Source organism: Labrus bergylta, chromosome 10 (genome assembly GCF_963930695.1).
Source record: "Labrus bergylta chromosome 10, fLabBer1.1, whole genome shotgun sequence".
Lineage (NCBI taxonomy): Eukaryota > Metazoa > Chordata > Actinopteri > Labriformes > Labridae > Labrus > Labrus bergylta.
Genome location: NC_089204.1, coordinates 17,255,742 through 17,281,645, shown reverse-complemented (window position 1 = coordinate 17,281,645; position 25,904 = coordinate 17,255,742). Strand labels below are relative to the sequence as shown.

The 25,904-nt window shown below is 38.1% G+C and overlaps 2 protein-coding genes across 5 annotated transcripts in view; both read left to right on the top strand.

Annotated features, from left to right (window-relative positions):
• The first annotated feature begins 239 nt into the window (after window positions 1-239).
• Window positions 240-5,376, top strand: myoz1a (myozenin 1a). 2 transcript variants are annotated; one of them, XM_020653122.2, is made up of 6 exons: window positions 240-480; window positions 2,153-2,239; window positions 2,768-2,955; window positions 3,654-3,903; window positions 4,343-4,496; window positions 4,569-5,376. In XM_020653122.2, the coding sequence occupies exons 1-6, from the start codon at window positions 465-467 to the stop codon at window positions 4,795-4,797; spliced, it is 924 nt and encodes a 307-aa protein (XP_020508778.1). In that variant the 5' UTR covers window positions 240-464; the 3' UTR covers window positions 4,798-5,376. The 2 variants fall into 2 exon arrangements, with proteins under 2 accessions (XP_020508778.1, XP_020508776.1); XM_020653120.3 differs by having other exon boundaries at window positions 242-480; window positions 4,340-4,496.
• A 1,158-nt stretch (window positions 5,377-6,534) lies between these two features.
• hhat (hedgehog acyltransferase) overlaps window positions 6,535-25,904 on the top strand; it is a 46,064-nt gene continuing 26,694 nt past the window's right edge. The window contains exons 1-12 of one of the 3 annotated variants that reach the window (XM_065959809.1): window positions 6,535-7,024; window positions 7,613-7,768; window positions 7,866-7,930; window positions 8,153-8,266; window positions 8,365-8,559; window positions 9,829-10,041; window positions 10,404-10,581; window positions 11,418-11,568; window positions 14,334-14,369; window positions 17,493-17,694; window positions 18,187-18,331; window positions 22,255-23,317. In XM_065959809.1, coding sequence (XP_065815881.1) covers window positions 7,639-7,768; window positions 7,866-7,930; window positions 8,153-8,266; window positions 8,365-8,559; window positions 9,829-10,041; window positions 10,404-10,581; window positions 11,418-11,568; window positions 14,334-14,369; window positions 17,493-17,694; window positions 18,187-18,331; window positions 22,255-22,292 — 1,467 coding nt within the window. In that variant the 5' untranslated portion in view covers window positions 6,535-7,024; window positions 7,613-7,638 and the 3' untranslated portion in view covers window positions 22,293-23,317. Of the gene's footprint in view, window positions 7,025-7,612; window positions 7,769-7,865; window positions 7,931-8,152; window positions 8,267-8,364; window positions 8,560-9,828; window positions 10,042-10,403; window positions 10,582-11,417; window positions 11,569-14,333; window positions 14,370-17,492; window positions 17,695-18,186; window positions 18,332-22,254; window positions 23,318-23,353; window positions 25,848-25,904 lie in introns of those variants that run through there. The other 2 variants (XM_065959808.1, XM_065959810.1) reach the window with 2 other exon arrangements.

The following is a 25,904-nucleotide window of genomic DNA, read 5'->3' as shown; positions in this document are numbered from 1 at the left end:
TCCTTATCTCAATCTCTCTGTGTACCCCAAACACACCCCAGAGTCCTCTGAGGTTATCTTATAGCTGAATTCTGTTCCCTCAGTCTTTGCTACTAAATATAGGCTTCTGAACCATCTGTGAGAATGATTTTGTTCCCTTAATATCCCCATCAGCACTTTCAGCTGGCCAACAGGGACTTCTCCCCCCATCTTAACGCCCCCATCCCTATTCATACTCTTAACTTCAACCTCCCCCCTCCTCCCGTCTTGACACCAACAACGCTACCACCCACAACCCCAACCCTCTGGAAGCTCTGCCATCTGAGTGAAGGGTGGGTTTTTTGCACTTCCCGGGACCTGGTTCCAGCCATACGAAGGGTCAGAGGCACTGAGGGATTTGTAAACTTGTGATCGAGATCACCAGCATTGAGCCGAGGGTTCCCCCTTCTCTGTTTGGTATTTATAGGTTTATATCTCCTCCAAGGATGACAACAAAACCCGGTGAGTGGATCTTCATCTAGTCGATGTGCTTGTCTCTGCTAATCAACCGACAGCTTGGATTTAAATTCTGAGTACAACAAAATTGGGAGAAGGAATATAGATGTGCAAAATATTTCAATTTGCCAATCTTTCGATAAAAAAACCTACAGATGAAGGCCTCATAAACCTTAGTGAACCAAACTATTCCTTTGCTTTTGATGAGAATGCTTTAAATTCAGCCAGATAGAGTTACAGTTGTTCTGGGAGCAACTTTGCTTCTTTTCAATTTTCCTTGTAACTATTAAAATGCCGAAAGGAACGGACTAATTTGCTGACCATTCCTCTTTGTGGGCGTAGCAGAAATTTTATATCGTGTTACCAAACCCTGATGGGGGGTGGTAAATCTGAGCACCAGGGGTCTCTGAACTGTAATTATTTATGGAAATTAAAACAGTGTCCAGAACCCTTCTTAATGCCCACAACTTATCCAGGTCTCAATAGTGTTTTGATTAGATCAAACATACACTTATTATTGTTTTCTGAAGGTGTGTTTTATGTTTTTGGGGGTTGTGTCAAGCCCATTTGATCGGCGAATGACGCCATTACAAGTCTCTAAAATGTCTTGGCTGGAAATGGATTTTATAAATAGCTGCAGTGGGTTGAATTACAGTCAGTAGATGTGATGGGTTGTTTTGCCTCTTGACTAGGCTTTAAGAAAAATGTTGAGTGCAGAAGGTGCTGATATGCAAGTAGGGACACAAAAAAGTGTAAAATACATAATTAGATAATGCATGTCTTATGCAGGCAGGAAATACAGGTTGTGACACTTTTTTAAGATATTAAAAACACTTCAACACAGAGTAAAATGTTGACAGATGAGCCAAACATGCATGTTCTCTTGCAGGTAAGATCAGATCCTGTTTTATGATCCTGAGGCCTTTGAATTTACTGCAGTATTGAGGCTCCAGAATGCATTGATCCCTGAATTCTGATAGGGCCTTACATGCTTCTGTTTATATTGACATGGTTCCCCAAACAAAACAGAAACACACATTAAGCTATATGTTTCCATTTGGGCGGACATCTGTTCCACTGGGGTATGTAGGGAATCTAAGGGCACAGACATCCCCCTTGAACTTGAAAACTGAGCAGGGTCTGAGCTGTCTGTCTGTCTAATACATTGAGGACCCATGGATTTACTTTCAGGGGTTGTTGATGGCTGTATGTGTTGAATGTACAGAGTGATCATAAGAGGTTGGTGCAGTGGTTGGATGTTATAGTAAAGCGCTGTGTTGAAGTTTCCTTCAACTGTGTGATATGAATCTTTGAACTATTCGATTCAGTGAATTTCAACGTTAACTAAAATTCTTCATCTTTGCAAATGTAATGCTATATTACTGGCAGTACCTGTTTTAAATTGGAACAATATCATGTGAACATATATTAATTAAAGTTGACTGTTTTTAAATAATAAGTTTGTTTGTCATGTTTTATTTGGTATTCATCATTCTGGAATAAGACTGATGTTTATCATAATAGATGTATAGCTTAACAATGAACATTTCCTTTAAAAAGTTATCACTGATAGACTTATTCTTACACAAAGTTTTTAGTTTTAAAGTAAGAATTCTTTGGATGTTTTTTGGCCCTAATATTGAAACTACTCAAACCATGTTCTTTCCTGAATCTCCAGGCACACCTCTGGGAAAACCTGCCCCCCTAAACAAACGGAAAAAGCTCTCCAAGATCGTAACCGACCTATCACATATCACTCAGGATGGTAAGGCTGGCACCAAATGAAATGAATATAAAACTACATTTCCATATGCTCAGTGCAGCAGTTACATACTAGTTGGTGTAATGTCTGCAGTAAAAGTGAAAAACAAGTATCAAAAATGACACAAAACAGCAACAAGCATCGTTAAGGTCAACTTAATGAAGTTAAGTACTCACTTTGCATAATGCACAGTGTTGTGAATGCAATCAACAGTGTGTGTAAATAAGTGTCCTATTTAGTACGAAACTTGTTTGCATTATTTCAGGGGAAAAGAAGTGTTCAGAAGATGAGTTAATATTATACGGATAAAAACAGGGTGTGATTATAACTTTATCAGTTTAACACATCAATAAAAACTAGTTTGATTACTGATTGATATTATTGATGAATACTTTTAGTTTTTTTGTTTTCTGGTGAATATATTTGTGAATGTCACCTTTTATTAAATGTAAAAGGTCAAATTCTTCTTAGTCACGTGTTGTTTTCAAAATAAGACATTTCTATATATCTGATTCAAATGTTCCTCCCTAGAGTATGATACGGATCCTGAGGCCTCTGAGTTTGACCTGGGACCAAAGATCAGAACCCCTAAAGACATCATGCTGGAGGAACTTTCCCTGCAGAAAAACCGGGGCTCCAAGATGTTCAAGATGAGGCAGATAAGGGTGGAGAAGTTCATCTACGAGAACAGCCCTGACATCTTCAGCAGTGAGTCAATGGTGAGAGCAGATGAAGAGGAAAAAACAAAATAAAGTCACACTACTGTTATTTAAGAAGAGAATAGTCTTTAACGTTTATGAAGCAAATGTGAATAATAAAACAAAAAAACATTCATAGTGAAACAAAATAAGAACAAACTGGACAACACACTTTACCTTGCTACTTGTTAAACTAGGTAGCAAGATAACTGGGAAGCAAATGTGTAGCATTTCTTACCTGACAGACCGGTACACATTGAATTTCGCCAACAAGATTACAGCTGACCCTCTGCATCCACTTTGGCCGGAGTATGAACTCTTTACTTCAGGGTGCAGGTACAAAATGCCCAGAATGAGGACTAAAAGAGGCAATACATCCTTTGTATCAGCTATCCTCAGCTGCTTAATAAGCTCTGATTAGTATGAACTCGGCACTCTGCACTTTATTTAACTTTCTACTGAAATCCCTCATAATCGTGTGACGCTTGAATGTTCTTTTATGTGCTGTCATGTATATGTCTATTTGTAGTGATCTATGCTCTCTGTGCCCCCTATGGGCAATAAAGGTTTCAATTAAGTCCCTTGTATCAATTACTTTTTCAGCTAATAATCTTTGACCATTACTAATAATCAAACCATCTGAATGAGAATTATTTCTCTGTGTTTAATTAATCACAGGCTTTTAATAGACAATAAGGATTCTAAACATTTTCTTTCAGGACAACCTGCAGAAGTTTGTTCCATCTCTGGGAGGTGAGATTGGAAGTCAGATAATCAATGTTGGAGGGCATTTTGTAAGCAAACAGCCTGGACAGGTGCATATTATGGGTGTTCACGGCTTTGGAGGGGCCCCCGTGCCCCCTCCAAAGCCTGGAAGTAAAGGTGCAGGAGGTGAAGGAGGACTTGGTGGTGGTGACCAGGGGAAAGGTGGACAAGGACAAGGGGCATATGAGAAGTCTTCACTGAAAGGTCAGTATCTCTATTTTTATGCGCACAAAGTTTAAGCAATTCTGTTTCAGGAATCTGTGCCTGTTGATAGACGGATAATTAATTCACAAAGAAAATATATCTCTTGAGACTATTTTTGATTTTGCTGAACCAAATGAAGAAATCAAACCTTATCGGTAATAATAAATGAATAATGCAACAATATATTGATAAAAGCTTTGGTATTGTTTGAAACCCGATGTTTTTGACATGAATTATTTGTGAACTTTAGAGATGTTTGTGGCTTTTGGACAGCTGCAAATGATAATTGCAATGATCTTTTCATGCAATAGTAACACAGAAAATAAGACTGTCGCCAAAAATATTGACATCACAAATGATAAATTTGCCAGTCCATAGACTGTTGGATATAATTTTGCTACAGACCTCTTTAGTGTGTCATATGCTCTCTTGACAGGAGTTGGAAGAGGTGGTATGCATATTCTTGGGAAGACATACGTTTCGCCATGGGAGAAGGCCATGAAGGGGGATGAAATTCTCGTTGCCACTCTGAAAACTGCAATGCCTGGTCCAGTTGAGAAAAAGGATATACCCAAGTACAAGTGCTTCAACAGGTAATTCCCTCAAGGCCTCATTTTGTAGAAACATTGGGGAAAAACAATTAACCTTGCACCTTTGTTTACTAGGTCCGCCCTGCCATTTGGTGGCTTCGAGAAGGCCAACCAGTTCCTGAAATTCCAGATGCCAGAAACCGAAATCAAAGAGGAGACTGAACCCGTGGTGTACCAACATGACATCGGCTGCCGGCCTTCCTTCAACCGTACTCCAATTGGCTGGGTGGGAAGTACTGAGCCAGGCAGTATTAATATGGAGATAGATACCGTGCCCTTTGATGGAGAGACTGACGAGCTGTGAAACAAAATTCATACTGTGATTACACCGACTGCACAAACTCATACACAAAGGCCACAAGAATGAATGTAATCACATACATTAGAACACACTCACACAATAGATGAGCGTACTATTGACTGTGATAATGATGAATTTGAATCTCTCAGTTTGGATAACTGAAGGCATACATGAAATGTAGTTATGATCTTATTTCACTATGTTTTATTTGTGTGGCAAAGAATCACGCTATAGCCTAAAGGCTAAGGGGAGATGACACAATGAAATGTTTATTTGTTAAGTTCTTAAGTTGAGTCTACACATGTTAAATTTTTTCAGAAAAGTTGGTGAGAAGTTGCAAATTTGTCAAAGAGGAAAGAATGAATAATGTAAGACGGACATATTTATGCTATTTAAATGTTTTGCACAATGTCTTGATGTCAACCTGTTACCATGATTGTTATTTCCCAAAGCTTGTTTTGTTAAGATTTGTTGATCTACAAAAATACCAAAAAGTTATCTAAATCAGATGCATGCATAGTCAGTTGCTGACTGATTAACCGAAACAGTTCTTCCACAATAAACCCTTTCAAACTTTAACAATCCCCTTGTGGAGTGATTTTAATGTCAAGGAAAATATCTTTTGTGTGTTAAAACCATAGACTGTAAATATAAACCCCTGACTGAAAAATGTACCGGTAATATACAACAATTTCATTCAGCACGAATAAGCTTAGAATCCATGGGATTCATTTCAGCAAAGCAATAAGTTTCAGTGATGTGGATTTCCTTGTTGTTGATATGTTTGATGATGAAGAAATTCGCCGTTGAGACTGACTTGCTTTCAAAGAGTATAATTTTATTTAAGCAAGAAACAGAATCACTGGTCACGTCTGACCAGGAGGATCAAGAAGCCAATAATGATCTCTGTCGAACACACAGAGACAATTGCTTATATGCATCTAAACATCTGTTTTCCGTCATAAAAACATCAAGTTACACAACCATATATGGCAATACTCCTATACAACACCTCAATTTAAACATTCCACCTAAGGGGACTCCTAAATCTCCTTCAGATACTATCTCCAGACGCACCCATTGTAAACTTATATTATCTCTGTCCTGGTTACATCAGACACTTCATCAGCAAAGCAATAAGTTACTGATATCAACTGTGGCCTATATCCTGTAGCCCAGGGGTTCCCAAACTTTTCAGGTCATGACCCCCAAAATAAGGATAACAGAAACTGGGGACCCCCCACTGTTCTTTAAGGTGGTTAGTTAGGTATATAACGTAGCGACAGCCACGCACACACTCTAATAAACCTATCCAAAAACTAGTAACACAAAATAATACAACAGCCTAAAAGAATTAAACATTTAATTTCCATTTCACTTAATGATACTGTCTCATATGACATTGGACTACTTTTTGCATGTTTACAAAAATGGTAAAAAGATATACTTATGCACTTTTAAATGATTTTTTATTTTTTTATGGAAGGCATCTCGCGACCCCCCTCTTGGTGGCTGGCGACCAACCTTGGGGTCCCGACCCCCACTTTGGGAACCACTGCTGTAGCCTATATTCAGCAAAAGTGTGTGGCATTAAATTGTAACATGTAGGCTACATTAAACGAAGAATCTGCTTTCCAACTATAAAAAAAAAAAAAGATTAAATAGTTTATCTGTCATTCAGAGTATAGTTGCCAGTTTTCGTTTACCTGATTGATATATATATATATATATATATATTTATTTATTTTAATCTTGATTTCATTTGTGTTGTAACCTTTTAAGATACAGGGTAAAGCGAGGTGAGGTGTGGGAAAAATGTTTACGAAATGAATACTGCCAGGTAAATCAATCACTGCAGTCATCATATTAAATAAGCTTTTCACTTTTTTTTTGTATGTAAACTCTTGAAGGAAATAGTAGCATTAAATGCCATTATTCAAATTAACATCTTGACTTTCCATGACTGACTTATCAGCAACAACCAGAGCTCGTTTTTCCTGGTCAAAGTTCAGACTGTGTAGTGAATGACGAGCCCTCCAGCGCAGTAGGGGGCAGTCATGCTCTTAACAGATGTTAGGAAATACAATTATTTAGCGGGTTCGAAGAAGAAGTACAGTACCTTTTAAATGTTTGATGCCGGGCTGATCCAACGTTATGGTTCTAGGGTCCAAGTACCAGGCAGTGCTGTCTACAATTTACAGCAACGACATGGACACCAGCCCAGTTTTAGGTAACGCTGCAACTTGTTCGAAGCATTAGCAAGAGTAGCTTACCTGCGTTAGCTAACTGCCGGATAGAGTAGCGAAGCCCATGGAAGTTTTACAGAGACCAAAACAAAGTGGGAAGTAAACAATTGGCTGAATTATCCTGAAAACGTCTCTCTGTGTCGACCTCTATAATCGTAAAAAGCCATACCGAAGTATAGTAACGTTGTGCGGGTTTACTTGCTCGCTTGCTTCTTTACTTTTACTGTGTGAGCTACGTCATAGGCTGCAGCCTCTCGTCGCTGTGTTACCTAGCAACGACAGTGATCGCTGTTTGCCGACCATCCGGGAAACTAGGTTTACTTTAGTCCGTATAATAAAAAAAATGACTTTGAACATTAAACATTGACAATGTGTTTTCTTCTTTCTTAAGAAGAATTAAGATATTTAATTAATTAAGATAAAGAAGTAATTATAAAAAAAAGACTAACAGTCTATTTTCGAAATGTGTAGATATCTGTATAATAAATATTTCTGACAGCTTTAAGAAAACATTTTATAAATATGAAAAAGTGATTTCAGTTTCAATTTAAAGTGACACTACTCTGTGTTAGGTTGCACTAGAGCACATTGATTTCTCATGATGACATCGAAACCACAGCCCCAGTTGGCAGTGGCACCCCTGCCGTGGATAGAGATCCTAACCTATTGGGTGCTATCCTTTGGATCTCATCTGTACTCTTTCTACCAGCTGCATATATTCTCCAAAGGTAAAGTAGATTCAAACGTATCCACGTATTTGTTTAATGAATTGAGGATAAACGATCAGGAAGTATAATTGTCTGTAATTCCTGTTTTGCACCTCAGAGCATGAAGCAGGATTACAGAGAGAATTCCATTTGGAAAAGGGCCTTCTCAATGGTTTTAATAGGGTAAGTTTGATAATGAAATTGTTGACTGAACTAAAGTTAACAAACATTTGTGTAACTCAATTGTGTACACAAGTCCCCCCCCCCCCCCCACAACAAAAACATAAAATTATGACTTGTATACATTTTTTGATGCATTAAATAATGGCCCTTACACACATTTTAACAGGATACAGTTGTATTTCAAATGGCCCATGTTGAAGTTACTTCTTTTTTTTTTTTTAGGACACATCTGACTTTGAGTGGAGTTTCTGGACCGGATGGGCAAAGAGGTCTTTGCTTTGGACTCTGATTGGTCATGGTGTGATATCAAGATTGACCAGCATCTTTTACCCCAAGGTAGGAAAACAGCTGCTACAGGAGTGTTACCGGTAAGTTGAATATTGTCATTAGGAGTAAGGCTTTTAAATCCAATATGTTTTGATGTTTTTCAACAGTTAAGGCTGCCAGCACTCACATTGTATGGCCTCTTAGCTGCCACAAATGTGCTGGGGATTAAAGGTGTGAGTGTGCTGCTGGTACATCTGGGCCTCTCCTTCTCTGTGGCCCAACTACGAAAACCGGCTCTGTCCTGGGCCTGTAATTTGCTGCTGCTCTGTACTTTTCATATTCAACAACTTCAAGAGATACAGGTGAGAGTCAAAGTAAAAAAAAACATTTTTAATTGTTTTGCTTTATTAATATGAATAAGTTCAACACATTTCAAAATAATTTGTGCTATATAAAAACACAGTCACAAAACAATATAAAGATGTAGGTTTAACCTGGGCCACTTGATGTGTGTTTGTTTATGTGTGTTTTGAACTTTAATGCTATACTTTTTAAATCACCTAGTGTCATATATGCATAGAACACAAGGGGGCGCTTTGTGCAGCCGTTTGTCAACTTGGCATCTTTTTCTATGTTCATACAACAATATAAGTTTTAATGTGTAAAAGCATTTTAAAAATATCATATAACAGTGTTTCCCCTAGGTTTACAGCTTTGGGGGGAGGGGGGACACACACCGACACATGCCGACACAAACACTTGAAGGAATCTTGCTGTTCATGCGTTACTTTTAATGACAGCTGTCCTTTTCTATCAAAAAGGTATCATACCTAAATGACTTATTTCCCTGATTTCCGACTCTATCCACTATCCCATCTCTACAATAAAGTATAGTAAAAATTAATCTAAAAATAATAATAATTAAAAAATAATAATGGTAGGGGAAACACTGTATAATATATGAGCAGACAATGAGAAACATGCTCACTTACAGTCCTCAAAGTCAAACATCTATACTACTGAGAATAAAGGACAATCTTTTTCAAGGGACATTTTACTAAACTGCATTTTCTTACCTTGATAAACACAATGAATTAGAGACCAGCTAAGAAGATATTTTGTTTTAGTATGACTTTAGAAAATCAATTCCATTAAGTTCAACATTGACTGGTTAGTTAAGGTGGACACATTATCATCCCACATCCCTCTTTTCTAACATGTCATCCAAACACACCCTTTAACTGCAGGTATTTGACAAATCAGGTGAAGTCCTACCAGGAAACCCCAGTCACAATGGTTTCAAATTTGAATGTATTAAGTGGAATAGACATGACAGGCTGTGAATGCTTCCAAAAATCTGCCTCTTTCGTTTCTGTTCACCCTACCCATGCACACAAATGAAATTCAATTTGAAAGCAATTATATCCCCAACCCGGTCAAGTAGAGCTCATTCAAAGTTGTTTTAAGCCTACTTGTTTATATCTGTGGTGATCTGCTAATGTTGAGTATGTATTTTAAAATAAAAGTGTGATTTTAAGCACATGTCCATATTTAGTTCCAAACTGTCACATGTAAAAAAGATTGCCCTGGATTGTGTTAAAAATAATTGGCAGTGCTTCTGTATTACACAGAGAGGCTGGTATGAGACCGAGGAGGAGTACTATCTGCTGCTCTTCAGTGTCGCTGTATGCGGTCTACGCTTCATCAGCTTCAGCCTGGAGCATTGCTGGTGCCCCTTAGAACGTGGTGGAATAGAGCAGCTCTACTGGCTGTTTTCATATACCTTCTATCATCCTTTTTTCTACAATGGACCCATTATAACATATAAAGACTATGTTGAGCAGGTAAGAGTGATGACAAAAGCTTTTCCTGTATTAAACTGCAGTTCACTTTGAAATTGCCTCTTTTATTTTGGTCTGGAAGAGGCTGAGGCTGATTGCACCGCGTAAGTACAGATGATGTCAGGTCATATTTTAAGAAGCCTAGTACACAGCACATCAACATAGTGGACTATTTTTTACAATGGTAGTGATGAAAATGATTACTTGAATTTTGCAGACTTGTGAAAAATGACCATATGTTTGATTTAGGTTGCCAGTTTGTCACTTTTCCCCTTCGGCTAAAATTCTCTATCTTGTTTTTTTTTGTTTTGACAGTGAAGATTCAAAAGTGACTTTAACAACATGCTCACTTTCTTCATTCGCAGATGTGGAGGCCTGCTGAGGAGAGTGACAAGGACAAATCTGCTTTTAGCTACTTTGTGCTAAGATCAGGACGGATCATACTGTGGTGGTGCATCGCAGAATACATGATCCATGTAATATATATGCACTCCATCCAGTCTAATGAGACCTACTTAGAGATTCTTCCTCCTTGGGCCTTAGGTGAGTCTTTATAGTGTGCTTGTCAGTATAACACTGAGTTCTAGCTTTAGTCCTTCTCTGCCACTTCAGACAAACATTTTTATAAAGATGCAGAATTAGAAAAAAAAAAATGTTACCCCCACAAGAACGAGTTAGTTCTCAAACCTCCATCAGTTATGCTGATTGTTAACTCACTCATTGGCCTTGATTCATACCCCAGTCGTCGTGATCTTTGGAGTAATTTTGATTATGTTTGGATAGACATCATTTTGTCTGTTGGGTATTTATTCAGTTGCTTCGTGCTTTTAAAAAAAAAAGAATGCATAATCAACCAGGTTTTGTGTACCCCACGGATTCTTTGTAGAATACTTGGAACAATTAGGTTGGGTTTGGTTTATGCTTATTTTGGTAACAGCCCTCTAAATTATTCATAAGCCAATTATTTAGACAAAAAGTACCTCCGAAATTTTAGTCTTTTTCTCCAGCTAGTGATTGCAATTTCAAAGCCTGGGTAGTGTAAAATAGCTTGATTTGATTGGTCAAAACTACTCTTACACTAGAAGGAAAAATAATGATTTCACATTTTAAAAGAGTAAACTGTATGTTAGGGGTTAAATTGCATTCAGATATTAACTATGAATGTATAAAATAATAAAGAAAGTCTATCTTCTCCCAGTCATTAGGGTGGGCCAATAGCACATGTGGGTGGGCCCAGGCCCTTAAGGCACACCCATAACATCGTGCCTGTTAGAAATACAATTTCCTTGCTTTGAAACACGGGAGATTGTCTTTGAAAAGATCAGAACTTTATTATTTATATAGTAACTGGTTTAACCCTCTCTTTTTGTCATTCACAGGAGGTCTGGCCCTGGCCCTGGTCCAGTTTTTCTTTGTTAAGTATCTGGTTCTGTTCGGTCTTCCATCCATGCTGGCTACTTCAGATAATCTAGTTCCTCCAAAGCTTCCTCGATGTGTCAGCATCATGTACAGTTTCACAGGAATGTGGAGGTAAGATCATACAGTTGTACCAGCTCCAGTTAACACCACTGACATTAGTACAATTTTATATTGCGCTTGTACTATTCTGACACACTTGAGTGACTGGACAAGCTTGCGTCTATGGTATCCTTTAGAGAAAGGTACATTTGGTGTCAAGTGCCTCAAGTGCTCACTTTGCTTTGGCAGTAAGATTCAGACTGAGCAAGGCGAATTGTCTCATCTTCTGTCATTACTGGCAATCAGAACAATAGGTCACCACTGCACTAAGAACATGCTGTCAAGCTTTCAGACTCCAGCTTAAACTGTTTGGTCAGTTGGAGTATTACTCGCCACTTCTCATGTTTTTAAAGTAATAACAGGTTAGAAGTAGCATGGAAAAAAAACTGTCTAAATATTAAACTTAAGGCGGTAAGAAGTGTGAGTCAGTTTTGATAGAGATCTGACAATTTTTATTCAGTAAATAACAACAGCAAGCACAGATACATTAAAGACAATCTTTACTTGTTGTTTAGCTTAACCCAGAGATGCCTTAAATAGAGTTTTTAAATATTACACACTCACACATGCGCGCGTTCACTCCAGAATATTTGGTTTTATGGTTGAATTGTACAAAGTTATGACATCCCGCAGCCTGCAGAAGTCTGATGAGTATGACTAGGAAAGTTTGATAGTCAAGGATTGTTGGTTAAGCTCAAAGAGGTGATAGAATGAAGCACTGAGGTTAAGCTTGTGTCTTTCCTTAAACAGTGGTGGCTAATTAGAAGTAAAGGGAATGTATTAAATGGCTTTTTTTACATGAAGAAACTAGGTATTTTAATGGAAACAGTAATAAACTAAAGAAACATGTAATGTTTGAATACTTTGGGAGGTAATTCTGTTGTTTTATACCATTTCTAAAATAGAATTTCTGTGAATGTAGCTGGATTCAGTTATGAGCTGGATATGAATGCTGAGTAGGCATTCAATCTGACAGGGGGGCACGTCATTTTGAGAGGAATAAAATTAGATTTGAAAGCTCTCCAGTTGTCTAACACGTTTGATTTTACACTGCCCCCTGTTGCTGATTTTGTGATCCTGCTCTTTCCTTTTAATGTATATGCATGTATGCATATAATCATATATGTTTTACTTTACATCCAAAAAGGTTTTGATTACAGTCTTTTATTCCAGAAAACACACACAAAAAACTCTCTCTCTCTCACACACACACACACACACACACACACACACACAAATTAACCCCTGACAGAGTTGACATAATAAAAATAAATGCTGAGGGATGGCAACATTTATGAAGCTCATTTACCACTTCTGTGAACAGGGCAAAGTAAAAGTCTATGCCTGCTTGATGCTGAAGGGGTCACAATTGCTCAAGTTTAGAACACACACACACACACACACACACACACACACACACACACACACACACACACACACACACACTGCACTGCTTGTTACACAGGGCTAAATCTCCTTAATCAGCAAGACTGAAAATGTAAAGAAAAAAAAAAGCTTACAACAGGGACAGTTTTCACTGCTTGGAAACATATGTTAGTGTCAGTATCCTGTTTGAGTTCATCGTTTAGATTTTATGTCTTCCAGGATGCAGAACATGTCTGGACAAAGAACACTGTTCTGGATACAAATCAAGCTGTACTATACGACTCTGTTGCCAGTTTACTAGTTAGCACACAACATAACTGTTGCAGTCGTATACAATAATCCTGCAATCTACCTTAATAAATGTGTGTGTGTTTGTTATTTACTGAACTGTTGATGAAGCCCGTTAATTCACCTAAAAAGTAATCTCTTAGAGGCTGAAGATTTTGAAATATATTGTATTACACAAAAAACACTTCTATTTCTCTCCCCCCATTTATTTCAGTCAGTGTGGGATATACTGTATAAGAGACACATCTCTCTGTGTAGTGTGATATGTTAATAGTAGTAATAATAAAGTTTAAATATTGTAGCACTCTTATCAAATTCAGGAGTTGGAAAACACCTAACCTAAGCCATAAAGACACTAAAATACTGTATAAGAAGTCATCTGAACAAAAGTGATCATAACATTGAATTCACACCTCTCTGAAAGTTTCAACTAAAAGGGATCACTATAACTTGAATGTGTAAGACCTTACCTTCTTTGTAAGCCTTCATTACTTTAAGCAGGATAAACCTATTCAACTTAGACAGAACAAACGTGCTCCTATTAATAAATGCAATGAAAGATATTATGAGCGGGCCAAATAAGCATGACTGATTGAGCAATGACCCGTACAATTACCAGGGCAGGAACAGCATCATTTTTATTCCGCTTTCTCATTACAGAATCGGACGTTCACTAAATGTAAAAGGCGATCATAAAATGCTCTCTTCATTAAGAGCACGTAAAGTTGAGATGGGAGGATGTACGTTTGGTCTTGCAGTAAAAATGCACCAGCTGCAGACAAGATGGACCAATGTGCTGACACCAAGGCACTCCAATCCGGCCTGTGTGTGCTGAGCTGGTCAATGTTGACAACATTGATGGAATGCATAAAGCTGTCCGCTGACATCATTCACAAAACAGCTTCAGTTTATAGGCTGTGCACAAAAAAAAATGTAAAAAGAAAGGAAAAGCTTTTTCTGTTCTTCTTAGTGAAAAGAAACACACACACACATTGTACATACAGCACATGCCTCAGTTTATATGAGATGCAGTGCTCAGGTGTTTCAGTGCTATATTATTATGTAAATTTGTGACTGAAATATCCATTTTTGTTCTTTCACAGGCACTTTGATGAGGGCCTGTATCGATGGCTCATCAGGTAAGAGGCACTCAATGAGCAGCGGACGGACTAATTCAGATGTTAATGCTTACAAAAAAATGTGAAATAGCCTCTAAATCAAATAACAGATATCAGAGTGTCTATTCCTCTGTCCACAGGTCTGTCTGTTAATGTCTGTCTATCTTTCTATCCATCCTATCTTTTTGTAAACTCATCTGTATCATCAATTTGATCTTTCAATCTTTATTTCTTCTTCTCTGTCTGTATGTCCTTGTGTTTAATCAACTGTATGTGTCTGTCTGTTAATTCTCTCTCTCTTTGTCTGTTTGTCAGTCAATCAACCTTTTACTTCACAACTAATGTTATCTCAAGTGTCTTCACATAGAGAGCAGGCTTAGACCGTACTCCTTGTTATTGTATTCACAGAATCCCAACATGAATCCACCTTTAATCTGTCTGTCTCAATGTTTAATCTGTTATATCCATCTGTCAGTCCGTCTATCTTTCTGTCTGTCAGTCTGTCATGCTAATCAATTCTTTTCTTTCTGTCTATTTGTTGTCTCTTCTTATCGTTTCTTTCTATCTTTCCATCCAATCATTCTATTTGTTGATCTACTGTCGATCTGTTTGTCTATCAATCTATAATTTTACATAATACACATTTCTTCATAGGTTTTTTATTCTATCAGGTGTAGCATGTGTTTAATCAAACTGTATCTGTTATTGCACATTTACTGTGAAGAGCTCGTTTCCTGTGGGGTATTGAACTTATCAGTTTAAAAAAAAACCTTTAAAAGGTGTCATCCTCCAGCTGCCTGCCCACATGTTTGGACATAATGGACGAGGATGCTGCATTTGCATGTAGGCTTTCTTATGATTATGAGGTAGGACGTTATTGGTGAATAGTTCTTCTGTTGGGTTAATATTTATGTATCTCTCTTGAGAAGTGCCTCTTTGTTTAACGTGCATATGTAATAGGAGCATGATGTGTTTGCTCATTCATACTTTGGACAATGCACATTGTTAGTTTGTCTGCCTTTTAATGATGCACACTTGGTTGAATGCAGCCTATCGGGGGTTTCTGGTCCACTTGGTAGACGCTGGTTGCTACATTGAGGAAACGCTAGAGTTGCACGGCTGTCAGAAAACACAACGTGTGTGAAAATGTTGTCTAATTAGTCTTGTGTTGACCTGACTTTTTCTAGCTGTTGTTTGTCATTAATGATACTGTTCCTGTACATTTTAGGTTTTTTAAAAACAAGTTAATGATGATGTATTTCATATCAGGCTGTAAAAAAAAAAAGCCCAAATTAATTAGCTAAAGAACCTTAAATTTAAATTGCAAATGCACGTCTCCATTTTAGTCCGTGTCCATTGGAAATGTATTCTCCTGCTTAATGGCATCACTTGTAATTATCCCTGTGCAGATGCAAAATGATACCCATGACACAATACCCCGTCGTTCCTTCTAGTGAAAGTGCTCTTAAAGAGGTTTTAATGTGGTTCTGAAATTCTGTTGAAATTGTCTGAAGAGCGCTAGATGAGTGCGTAGGTGTTTAGTGATGTGCTCTACATGACTCACTGACACCCCGTCTCCCTGGGCAGCTAAGTGGCTCATTCTTGGCCATTCCATTACGCTTCTCTGTCTGCATGGTGTCTGTTTCACACACATAAAGAGCTCTTACCGCCTGTTATCACAGAAGCATATGAAAAGGAGCATTTAATCCTGAAACCTGAGGGGGATTAGTTGTAAATAAATAAGTGGGGGGTCAGCCATTAACTTTGCACTCATAGCAAGAAAGATCAACAACGCTGTACTGTATGTCTCTGTATGACAATAACTTTAAAATGTGCACTCACATTTGCACCATCTGTTTCCAGTTGTCGGGTAGACATTGATTGTGATTATTCAGGGTTTTAATGTGTGTCCAAAAATGATCATATTTTTGATCTGATTAGTTTAGAATCAATCTAAATAGCTGGATGTGTTCTCTGTATGATGAGGTTTGCTCTTGCTCTAATTCTCTGGTTCCTCTCCATCTGTTTCTGCTCCTACTTTCATCCTTCAATATGGCCAAGCTGGCCACTCTATTTAAGGCTCAGAAAATGCTGGCTCATCTTTCAGGAACATTGATTAGCCACAGGGCGGCTGTGATAATTAGTTCCCAGCTCAGCAACACTGGGCACAACGTGACGTTTGTTTTCTAAGCGTGTTGAAGTGATGTAGCATGTTGAGGCTCTCGGTACCTCTGGGAACGGGCAGCGAGGTTCACACAATATCTGAGGCCATTTCTCTTCACAGCTTGCACCACATTCTGCATTGATTGGAGGAATGTTACTTACATCAAGTGGGCTATAACCAAAGACTGTAAACGGCAGCATTGTGTTATAGTATTAATAAAAGTGATATTTGCTCTTTATTTGACCAACTAGTTCTTTTTTTTTAACAGCTTATTCTCAATGTACTAACCAAAATGTTGAAGTAAGACCATACCTAACCGAAAAAAGAAGCCATCTGTTACAAAAAAATAGTCTTTGTTGTAAAAAGTGTGTTGATGTGCGTCAAAGTGTAATATAGGCATGCAGACAAACCAGCGCAGCCTTTACATTTAGCCTTGATGCTGCGTTCAGTGTTGCCTCAAAATGCCAAACAGCAGCAAGCGTCCGTCAAGCATGATTCCCAAAGTAAGCTTGAAGCTTCTTTATTATAGCAACCAGCTGTGCGCGCACACAGTAGTATTACCTGTGTTCATCCACCCGGGACAACTCTGCAGCTCCCATGCCTTACAAAAAGGTTTGTTGTGAATCACAGAAAACAATATGGAATCATTAACCCAGCTGTAGCAATATTAACTACTTGGGGGGGGGGGATTGATATTCCCAGGTGTGTCTCCATTTCTACACTGGACTTCAAAGCAACATATATTTAATGAAAAATCAATGAACATGACATGATAATTGATGTGACAGGCTGACCAATACCTTTGTGCGCCATGGGTTCTAACCCCCCACCTCTGTTTCACATCTGGCTGTTTTACATCTATGTCCTGGCCTGTATGTATCTGTCATATACCATCACTATTTGCTGTTTTCTGTTTGGTCGTACAGGTTACAATCTTCTTTAAAGATCTGTTACATTGTATGTATGTACTCATGTTCTAGATACATCTATGTGCCATTAGGAGGTTCACATCACGGTCCTCTTTACAAGATGTTTTCCACTGGCCTCGCGTTTGGATTCGTCTGCCTCTGGCACGGAGGCCATGACTACCTGCGGTACTGGGCTCTGATGAATTGGGCAGGAGTCCTGGTGGAGAATGGGCTGAAATCACTCTTCGCTTCATCCTTTATTCACTCCATTGTTGTAAGTTTGAAATCCAAGAAACTAGATCTGACAAGCGATTCAGTTAAAAGAGGCTCTATTTAGCTCAATTACAATTAGCTTAAGATGAGTGGACATGATGATATCTTTCCTGTAAGCTAGAAATAAAGGGCACATTGAATCTAAGTACAGTAAGAGATGATGCCTGGAGCTCATACAGTATGTGCAGGCTGATCGGATCCAATGGCATCCAATTGGCATTTATGGTTAACGCGCAAACATTAATGCGAGTAAAATTCTCTTTCCAAAACATTGTTGAGATTTACTTTCAGGCTATTCCTACTTCTTAAGCTTCTAGCTTTAAGAGAAGGTTCTTGTTCTCCAAATTGTGCTAAAGGCTGATAGCATACTGTGTTCTCCCCTAGTTTATGGTCCCACAGTTCATTAGTGCCAGGTGCTTTGCTGCTCTTTGTTTCTCAGATTTATGATGAGAATCTTTTGTGGTTCTCCTGCATGTGCTTTCTGATTTCCCAGGAGCAGAATTTCTCTGCGGCGATGGAAAGGCGTTGCGTTGCCCTTCTCTCTGCCTTCTCCACTGCCATGCTCATCCTCTCTAATCTGGTGTTCCTTGGGGGGATACATGTTGGAAGAATCTTCTGGAAGCGTGTCTTCGTTCAAGGTAAACTGCCTTCTACAACAATCACTCAGTGGAATCTGTGTTTGCCTTCATCTTGCAGGATTGCTCAGCTTTTTTCAGCTGGCATTAAAAAAAATAAAAAATTCCCATGTGGATTATCAGACCAGGAGAGGCCTCACATGGTCAGAAAATAATCACAAATTAAATCTAATAAAATGGCGCTGCTCCTCTTTAGGTTTGGTTATATAACAGTAATATCAGAAGATGTTTGGGCTCTGTTTATTCTTAGGTTCTTATTTCATCTCCATGGGCAAAGTCCCCTAAAAAGAGACATCTGCTTTATGTTTGTGCCAGTCTCCTTTTGTTCCCTGTGTCTTTATTTGGCTCATTTGGTACCTAAAGCAAGATGGCAGACCCTCCTGAAGCCTGACTACTAATGATAAGCGATCTGAGCTGCTCTCGCTGCTGGGCTGGGAGCAGAGTCAGTGCCCAGAGCTCAGCTTAGTGCATATATATATATGTATATATATATATGTGTATATATATATATGTATATATGTATGTATATATATATATATATATATATATATATATATATATATATGTATATGTGTATGTATGTATATATATATGTGTATGTATATATATATATATATATATATATATATATGTCTGTATTCTTTCTAAGAACTGTTAAAAAAAAGTTAAAACAAAATGCATAGTCTAATCATTCTAGCAGAATAGATTTTTGTTTTTGTGTTATTGGCCACTTAACAATACAACCTCTAAACCCTACAGTGATATTGTCATGTAAAGTTGGTACCAATGTCATGTATAAGCAAAGAGTTGCCTATTTACAAATCTACCAGACACAGAACAACAACAACTTTATTTGAAATTTTGTTTCTGCGCACTCAAAGAACACACGTCTCGTAGTCTCTGCCAACACCGCTAGCTTAACCAGCACTAACCTATTCTGTCTGCTGTTTCGTCCTAAACAAGAAATGTGTGATCAGGAGTATATCTAAGACCTTTGCTGAAAACACACCCCGCTGTTGTGGCTTATAGCTAAGATAAGAACCAAGAGACTGAATCATCAGTAAACTTGCTGGCTCATAAAACCAAATCAATGAGCCATAAGAGGCAAAAAAGCGTTCAAGTAATACCACCTGCAGAGTTGAGACTATTGTTGCCTTGAGCCTTCCCTCTCAAATACAAATGGCAATTTGTTCTGTTGTTGACATAAAGTATAGATTTTGCTAATTGCATTTTTGCAATTATGCAAAATATTTAGTAACTCAAAGGTTGTCGTGGTTGTTCCTCCTCTCCTTCGGTGTCAGACTGGCAAGGATTGGTATGGTGAAAGGGGCGTGACATTTCCGAGAACAGTGCAGAGTGACTGACCAATTACGACAGAGCGGACCGGCTGACCAATCAGATCAGACGTGGGGAATGGGAACATGGGCACTACAGAGCGTTGCAGGCAGAGTCGGAATAGAGGGAGTGCATGGAGCGGCAGTATGTGAAAACTGCTAGGTTTTTTGATCATTAGCGATTGTGAACATACTTTTGTAGGCACATTAATTAAATATATGAACCCCAAAAAAGGCCATAAGGTGACCCCTTTAATACCTGCACCAAGTACAACACCAGCGCAAGCAAGACAAACTATCCTCATTTCAGCTTTATGACTCTACAAAGAAAAGCAACGGCTCATGTAGGTGAAAATAAAATGACATCTGTCCGGATCTGACAACAGTTTTATTTTTGTTTCTGATCAAATTCTCACATTTCAAATAGTTATATTACACATTAAGTCTGTGTTCAGTCGTTTCTTTATTCAAAAATATTCCCTCTTGTTCTGGTTTTTCACTTTTTGTTCTCGACAGTATTTTTCTCTAATCACTATCAGTTCTTCAACCCTGGAGCATTCTGGCTTCTGATTGTGTCACACAATTGTGCGGCCTCTAGCTTCAAGAGCTAAATCAGTCTGAAAAAGGTCATATTCCAGTCACCAGTTAAAAAATAAATGTAAGCCTGGCCATGTGTAACACGCTTCCTCCTGCACTTCTGCCCCCTTTTCACACATACCATACTGTAGACTTGTTTTAAATAAATTAAGAGTTGTCTAAAAATAAGAACAGGGTGCTTGAAATTACCATATCTGTTGTGAATTATTGAGAGAAGCGCTATAAACTCAACTGAGAATCTCAGTTTGCTTGTGCAACAACACATTTGACCCACTTTGATACTAAATAATAAAGATTCAACATGGCGGATTTTGAATAGAGCATTGATGGAGCCACTTGCTAATTGTGTTCATCTCACTGAGTGTTTGTGTTGTCGTGTTTGAAACTGAAATATAATGCACCGTCCAGATATGCCTGAAGCCATTCCTTTTGTCTGCATGTGTCTGCATAATATACCACCGGGGGAGGGAGTTGTTGTTTCCTTCATTAACATAAGATCAATGCTTTTAAATCAGCCTGTCTAGGATTTTTACTGGTGCCGGCAGAAGCGTAATTGCTCTCTGACCTCACAGGCAAAAAAAGAAACCTTAATCACACTCTCAGGTCATACATTGTGACTGAGTATGCACTTGGCGTCTCATTGAGTTTCACCTGTGTATGTGTTTTACTGAGAACATAGAGTTGTTTAATGTGCAACATACCAAAAGACATACAGCCTTTTATACATTGAAGAAACTTGTTGACCTTCATATCTAATTTCTGTCACTGTGTTCAAAGTTAAGACTCATTTTTTAACCCTTGGGGCTAAAAATATTGAAGATTGTAACTACAGGTTCTGCGATTGTAACCATTTCAACAACAATCATAACAGAGAACAGATAGTGTTGTCTACAAACAAACATTGGGATTTGGACAGTATAGAGTCTGTAGTGTGTTGTCAGTCACTGCAGTCTAAAAAACTTAACTTTGTGCAATATGACAGCATTTAAACTTAGTCAGATACTTCTGTCTACTTTACTTCTGTCTGTCGGGTTGAAGGTAAAATATTAAATCTAAAGCTTAATTTATCGAAGAAGGAATTCAGATAATTTGTTTGTTCATTTATTTAGGTTTCAATCCAATAGATTTTTTTGAATCGCGCTTTCTGTCTGTTTAAGCTAAATATTCCTTCCTAGAGTCAAGGTGCATGTGGGGTTGCCATTTCGCCGACACGTGGAGCTTATTAGAAAAGTGCTCATTTTTAGATCTGGTAGAATCCGTTATATCTCAACCAGTTTGCTTGCCTGCTTCCATCGCTGCAACTCCTGTAGGTTTGCAGTGATAACTGATCTCAAATCTAGGAAACCAGGCAAACCGAGGGGCGTCCAAAAAAAACCTGCCCACCTTTTCTGGACAAAACAAATAAAGACCATTCTGGACCAGAATCGAAACTTAACTGCACTGTTCTTGGAGAAGCCTGCACTTCAACATAGCATGTTTCCTGAATGTCTAATGAAATGATATAGGAAGATAACTTACATACTGCTCTGAAAGTTTTACATGATGTAGAGACTTAGGGAAAACTTTTCCCTTATTTAACGACAATAACACCAAATGTAGAGCTCATTCACTGAAAACCAGGTTTTGGCCTCATTTTGGTGCAAGAGGAAAAGTCAGGAGTCAACAAAGTCCTGGGGATTTGATGAGAATGAATGTCTCTACAAAAGGTTGTTTAAGTTTAACCAATATTTTATGTGTTTCAGTCTTGATCAAACTGACGGACAGATTGATTGATTGATTGATTAATAAAACAGACAGTTTATCAAGCAGTGCTAATAGCACAGCTAAAACAAGCTTACATTTGCTAACTAACACAAGTTAACCTGTGTTTCATTCAGCCCGATGAAAATGTATCCAAAGAGATGCATAAGAATAAAACCAATACAGTGTCTATTTCTACTTTACTGAGAAGCACAGTCTTTCTGCTCATTAATCAATGATATATTTGGTTTTCAGATGCATCTCTCCTCATTTGGCCTTTTCACCTCAATTGAACTGGAAGCAGCGTGTTAATCAAGCTGCAAAAGAAACTCTTGTGTAATTACAGCACCTGTTGATTAGAGTCAAGCAACTGACATAACTGGGTTATTCATTAAAGGTTGCTCCACTCTTCATCTCTTTTCCACTGCTTTATAATGACTTATTTAGAACAGCAGAGCCCTCAAAACATTTCTGCTACGTTCCAAAATAGCAGAAACTTTAATCTCTCTTCTCAATTAATTCCAGAAGTTATATACATTTGGCTTGTGGTGGATGCGTCCTTTAAGTTCTGTTTCTTCCTGTGTTAGATTGAAGTCATGTTACAGCTGAAGTTGGATGACTGCTTGCAGAATATATTTCACACTGAGAGCGTTAATGAAATTTAAATACCTGCCAAGTCAAAACCCTGGGATGTCTCGACATGTCAGCAAGACTTAAACTTCAGTGAAAGGTCTTTCAAATGTGATCAAATGTGATTAAACTAACTTTATAATAAACTGGCATTAGTGAGAAGTATTTCCTTTTTTGGTTGTGCAACTGTCATCAAAATATGTCTTTTCCAGCCTTGGCCAATGCAACCTTATTCTTATGCAGACCGAGAAACTGGCAGCTGTGCATGATGCAGACTGTGTGTATCTGAATTAGATTTTGACATGAATAGAAAAGAATAGACCATTGAAAAGCATTGTGGGTGCAGGTGCAGGTTTCTGAGATAATCTGGAGGGAAGCCAGTTTGGGAGGAGGCGCACACAAGCCGTCCTTACCTGCCTGCTCGACTTTCTAAGAAGCAGCTATAAATAGAAAAAGAGAATAACAATAATACACTGTACAGCAGAAAACCTGGCCACTGCCACTACTGTTACTAATTCTATTGTCTATTTACCTCTTGAATAGAATGCAAGTCTTTAGCAAGACAAAGCAATTACTTTTTAGCTCAGTTCAAATATAAATATTTTTTGTTGCAGGGGGTGGAACCCTGATCTGGGATAAAACAAGATAATGACCAAATATTTTAAATGTTAGGATTACTAACATTTAAAAATAAATAACTCAAAGGGTTTTCTTCTGATTTCAGGCTGGTCTACCGTGCTCCCACCTATGCTGGCTTTCCTCTACTGCTTTGCTCAGATTGGGCTCGAGCGGACTTCCCACCCACCATGAGTCACCTTGACTTTGTTTAGAGGTGTGAATAACTGCTAACAAACAACCAGAACAACCTGCCTCGTCCACACCAGCCAGAGAGTCTGTGGTGAATCTGGCCCGAAGCCCCAGAAAGTCAAGACTTGGCTGAAGTGAAGCTGAGTTGCCACTTTCCACATCAGGCAAAATCTTTCTGAAATGTAAAAAGAAACACAGAAACTGCAATAGCAAAATAGTGTCATTTAGTAAATTCAAGGTAGTATACATGAGCAGCCTTTGCTGTTTCCAGGCTCTTTTTCAACCCAATAGCCTTCACAAGACCCATTGTTATTCTGAGAAACTGAATGAAAATAAGGGCTCTGAATCCGTCTCGGTTTTATGACTCTGATAAGGTATTGCTCAGTGATGCAGTAAAGCTGGAGAAATGCTAATTTTATATTTACCGTCCTTTAGCTCAGCATAAAAGCAGTTGTGTATTCATATTCGGACAATAGGCACAGAAGGCTGAATAGAGCCGCAGGAATCTGATCGATGTCATTATGTCCTCGGCAGAGGCCATTTGGCTAAAGTAGAATAAAACTCATGGTTTATGTATTTTTAAAAGCCTTACACTGACTGCACAGTAGCTTTTAATTCTATACAGTCACAATGGTAGATGACATTTATACACTGGTCAAAGCTTTTTTTTTTCCTCATGGGTGTTAAAAAAAACACAGCCTTTAACATTCTGTATACACCTTGTACCTCCGAAATGTCAAATTTGCAATTCCTTCTTCCATAAATGGATTAAAATCTTGAATTTAAAATATAACGCTTATGAATATCCTTTTTTTTACATACATGGTAATTGAGAAATGGACTTCAGCTTGTATAGCACTTTTCTAGTCTTCTGACTACTCAAAGTGCTTTTACACTGCATGTCACACCTACCCAATCACACCCATTCACACATCAGAAGTAAGTACTCCATTCATACACATTCATACACTGCCGACGAAGCAGCGGAAGCAATTTGAGGTTAAGTGTTTGCCCAAGGACACATAGGAAATGTTGCTGTAGAAGCTGAGGATCGAACCCCCAACCTTAAAGTGGATGCCCTTCCTTTTTTGTTTGCTATAGGGGTTACCTTGCTCTCCCATAGAATAAGAAATTCCTTCAACATATTTAAAGTACATTTAAACTGTTGGGATTGAAAAACATTAAAACTCTTTATTATAAGTTGATGATACATCAAAAAGTTCTGACTGTTTTCAAAAGATAAAGCATGTGCAATACCTTTTTAACTGTGAAAAAGACATGTTTGTTTTTGACATCCCATACTCGGTCTGTGGCAGGTTCTCCTTGGATGTTAACGCTGAGTTTAAATATAGCAACGCATAACGAGACAGACTCATTTTATGCTTTGGTTGCAGTTTAAAAAATCTATGGCGACATGTTCCTGTCAATCTAGCTTTCCTATCTACGATTAAAGACAAAAAATCTTTAAAAAAAATGAAATGGTCAATTAAATACTAATTAGGTTTTTTTTTAAGTCACTCTGGAAAAGATTTAGTCAAAGCTTTCACTGTATCCTGAACTTTATCCAAAACAAACAAGTGATGAATTTAAAATACTGTGTGAATGATAAAATACTGAAACAATCATTATTTGCAACTCTTTTAAATGACACCAACTTGAAGCTATCTAAGTTCAGGTGATGAGTTGGATAAGTTTAAGAAGTTTTGGGTTGATTTAATGAAGGGCTGTTCAATTTCAAACCATTAGTTTGATAAACACACTGTTTTAAGTGTACCATTCTTTTCTATCCTTTAGATCCTTATCTGAAAAAAAGATCAGTTATCCCGTTAAATAGTTTGTCAACACATTTTAAAGACCAACTCTTGTGTTTCAACAAGAAATAAGAAGCTGCTTTAATGAGCTTATCTGTGCTTTATTGTGTCTTTAGAGCTTAGAAAGTGTGACGCTGCAAAAAGAACCTGATCCTCTTACTATTCACAGTGCACAGCAAGGAAAGCAAACAGCTGCAGGAGATGACAAGTGAGAAGATTAGTTTAAGAATATGTTTATTTTAAGTAAGAGTTGCCATCACTGAGATTTATCATTTACATAAAACTCTCAGGTTGCTTCTGCCCCACCGGTTCTTTACTTTCAAGCCACAAAGGTCCCAAAGGTGTGTGTGTAAAGTTTCTCAATCATTGATCTGAGTTATGCACGGGTCTATGATAAATGTAATGTGGTCCTACTGTGTAAACAGCATTTTGTTATTCTGGTTAGCCTCAAGTGTTTCCATTAGTTAATGTGCTGTTAGGATTAATACAACCCAAGGGGCATTAGAAAGGATCATTATGAGCAGAGGGTCAGTGAGAAATCCTCTTAAACACGCGCTGAACTGTGAGCTTAATCTGATTTAAGAAGATCAGCAGCAGAATACACCTGCTGAGTTACACCTTCTCCGATAATCACCCTGATCAAATGTCCGAGAATCT

Coding starts and splice junctions, on each gene's coding strand:
- myoz1a (XM_020653120.3), top strand. Junction 2,240..2,767: donor ATCACATATCACTCAGGATG/GTAAGGCTGGCA, acceptor GTTCCTCCCTAG/AGTATGATACGGATCCTGAG. Junction 2,956..3,653: donor TCTTCAGCAGTGAGTCAATG/GTGAGAGCAGAT, acceptor ATTTTCTTTCAG/GACAACCTGCAGAAGTTTGT.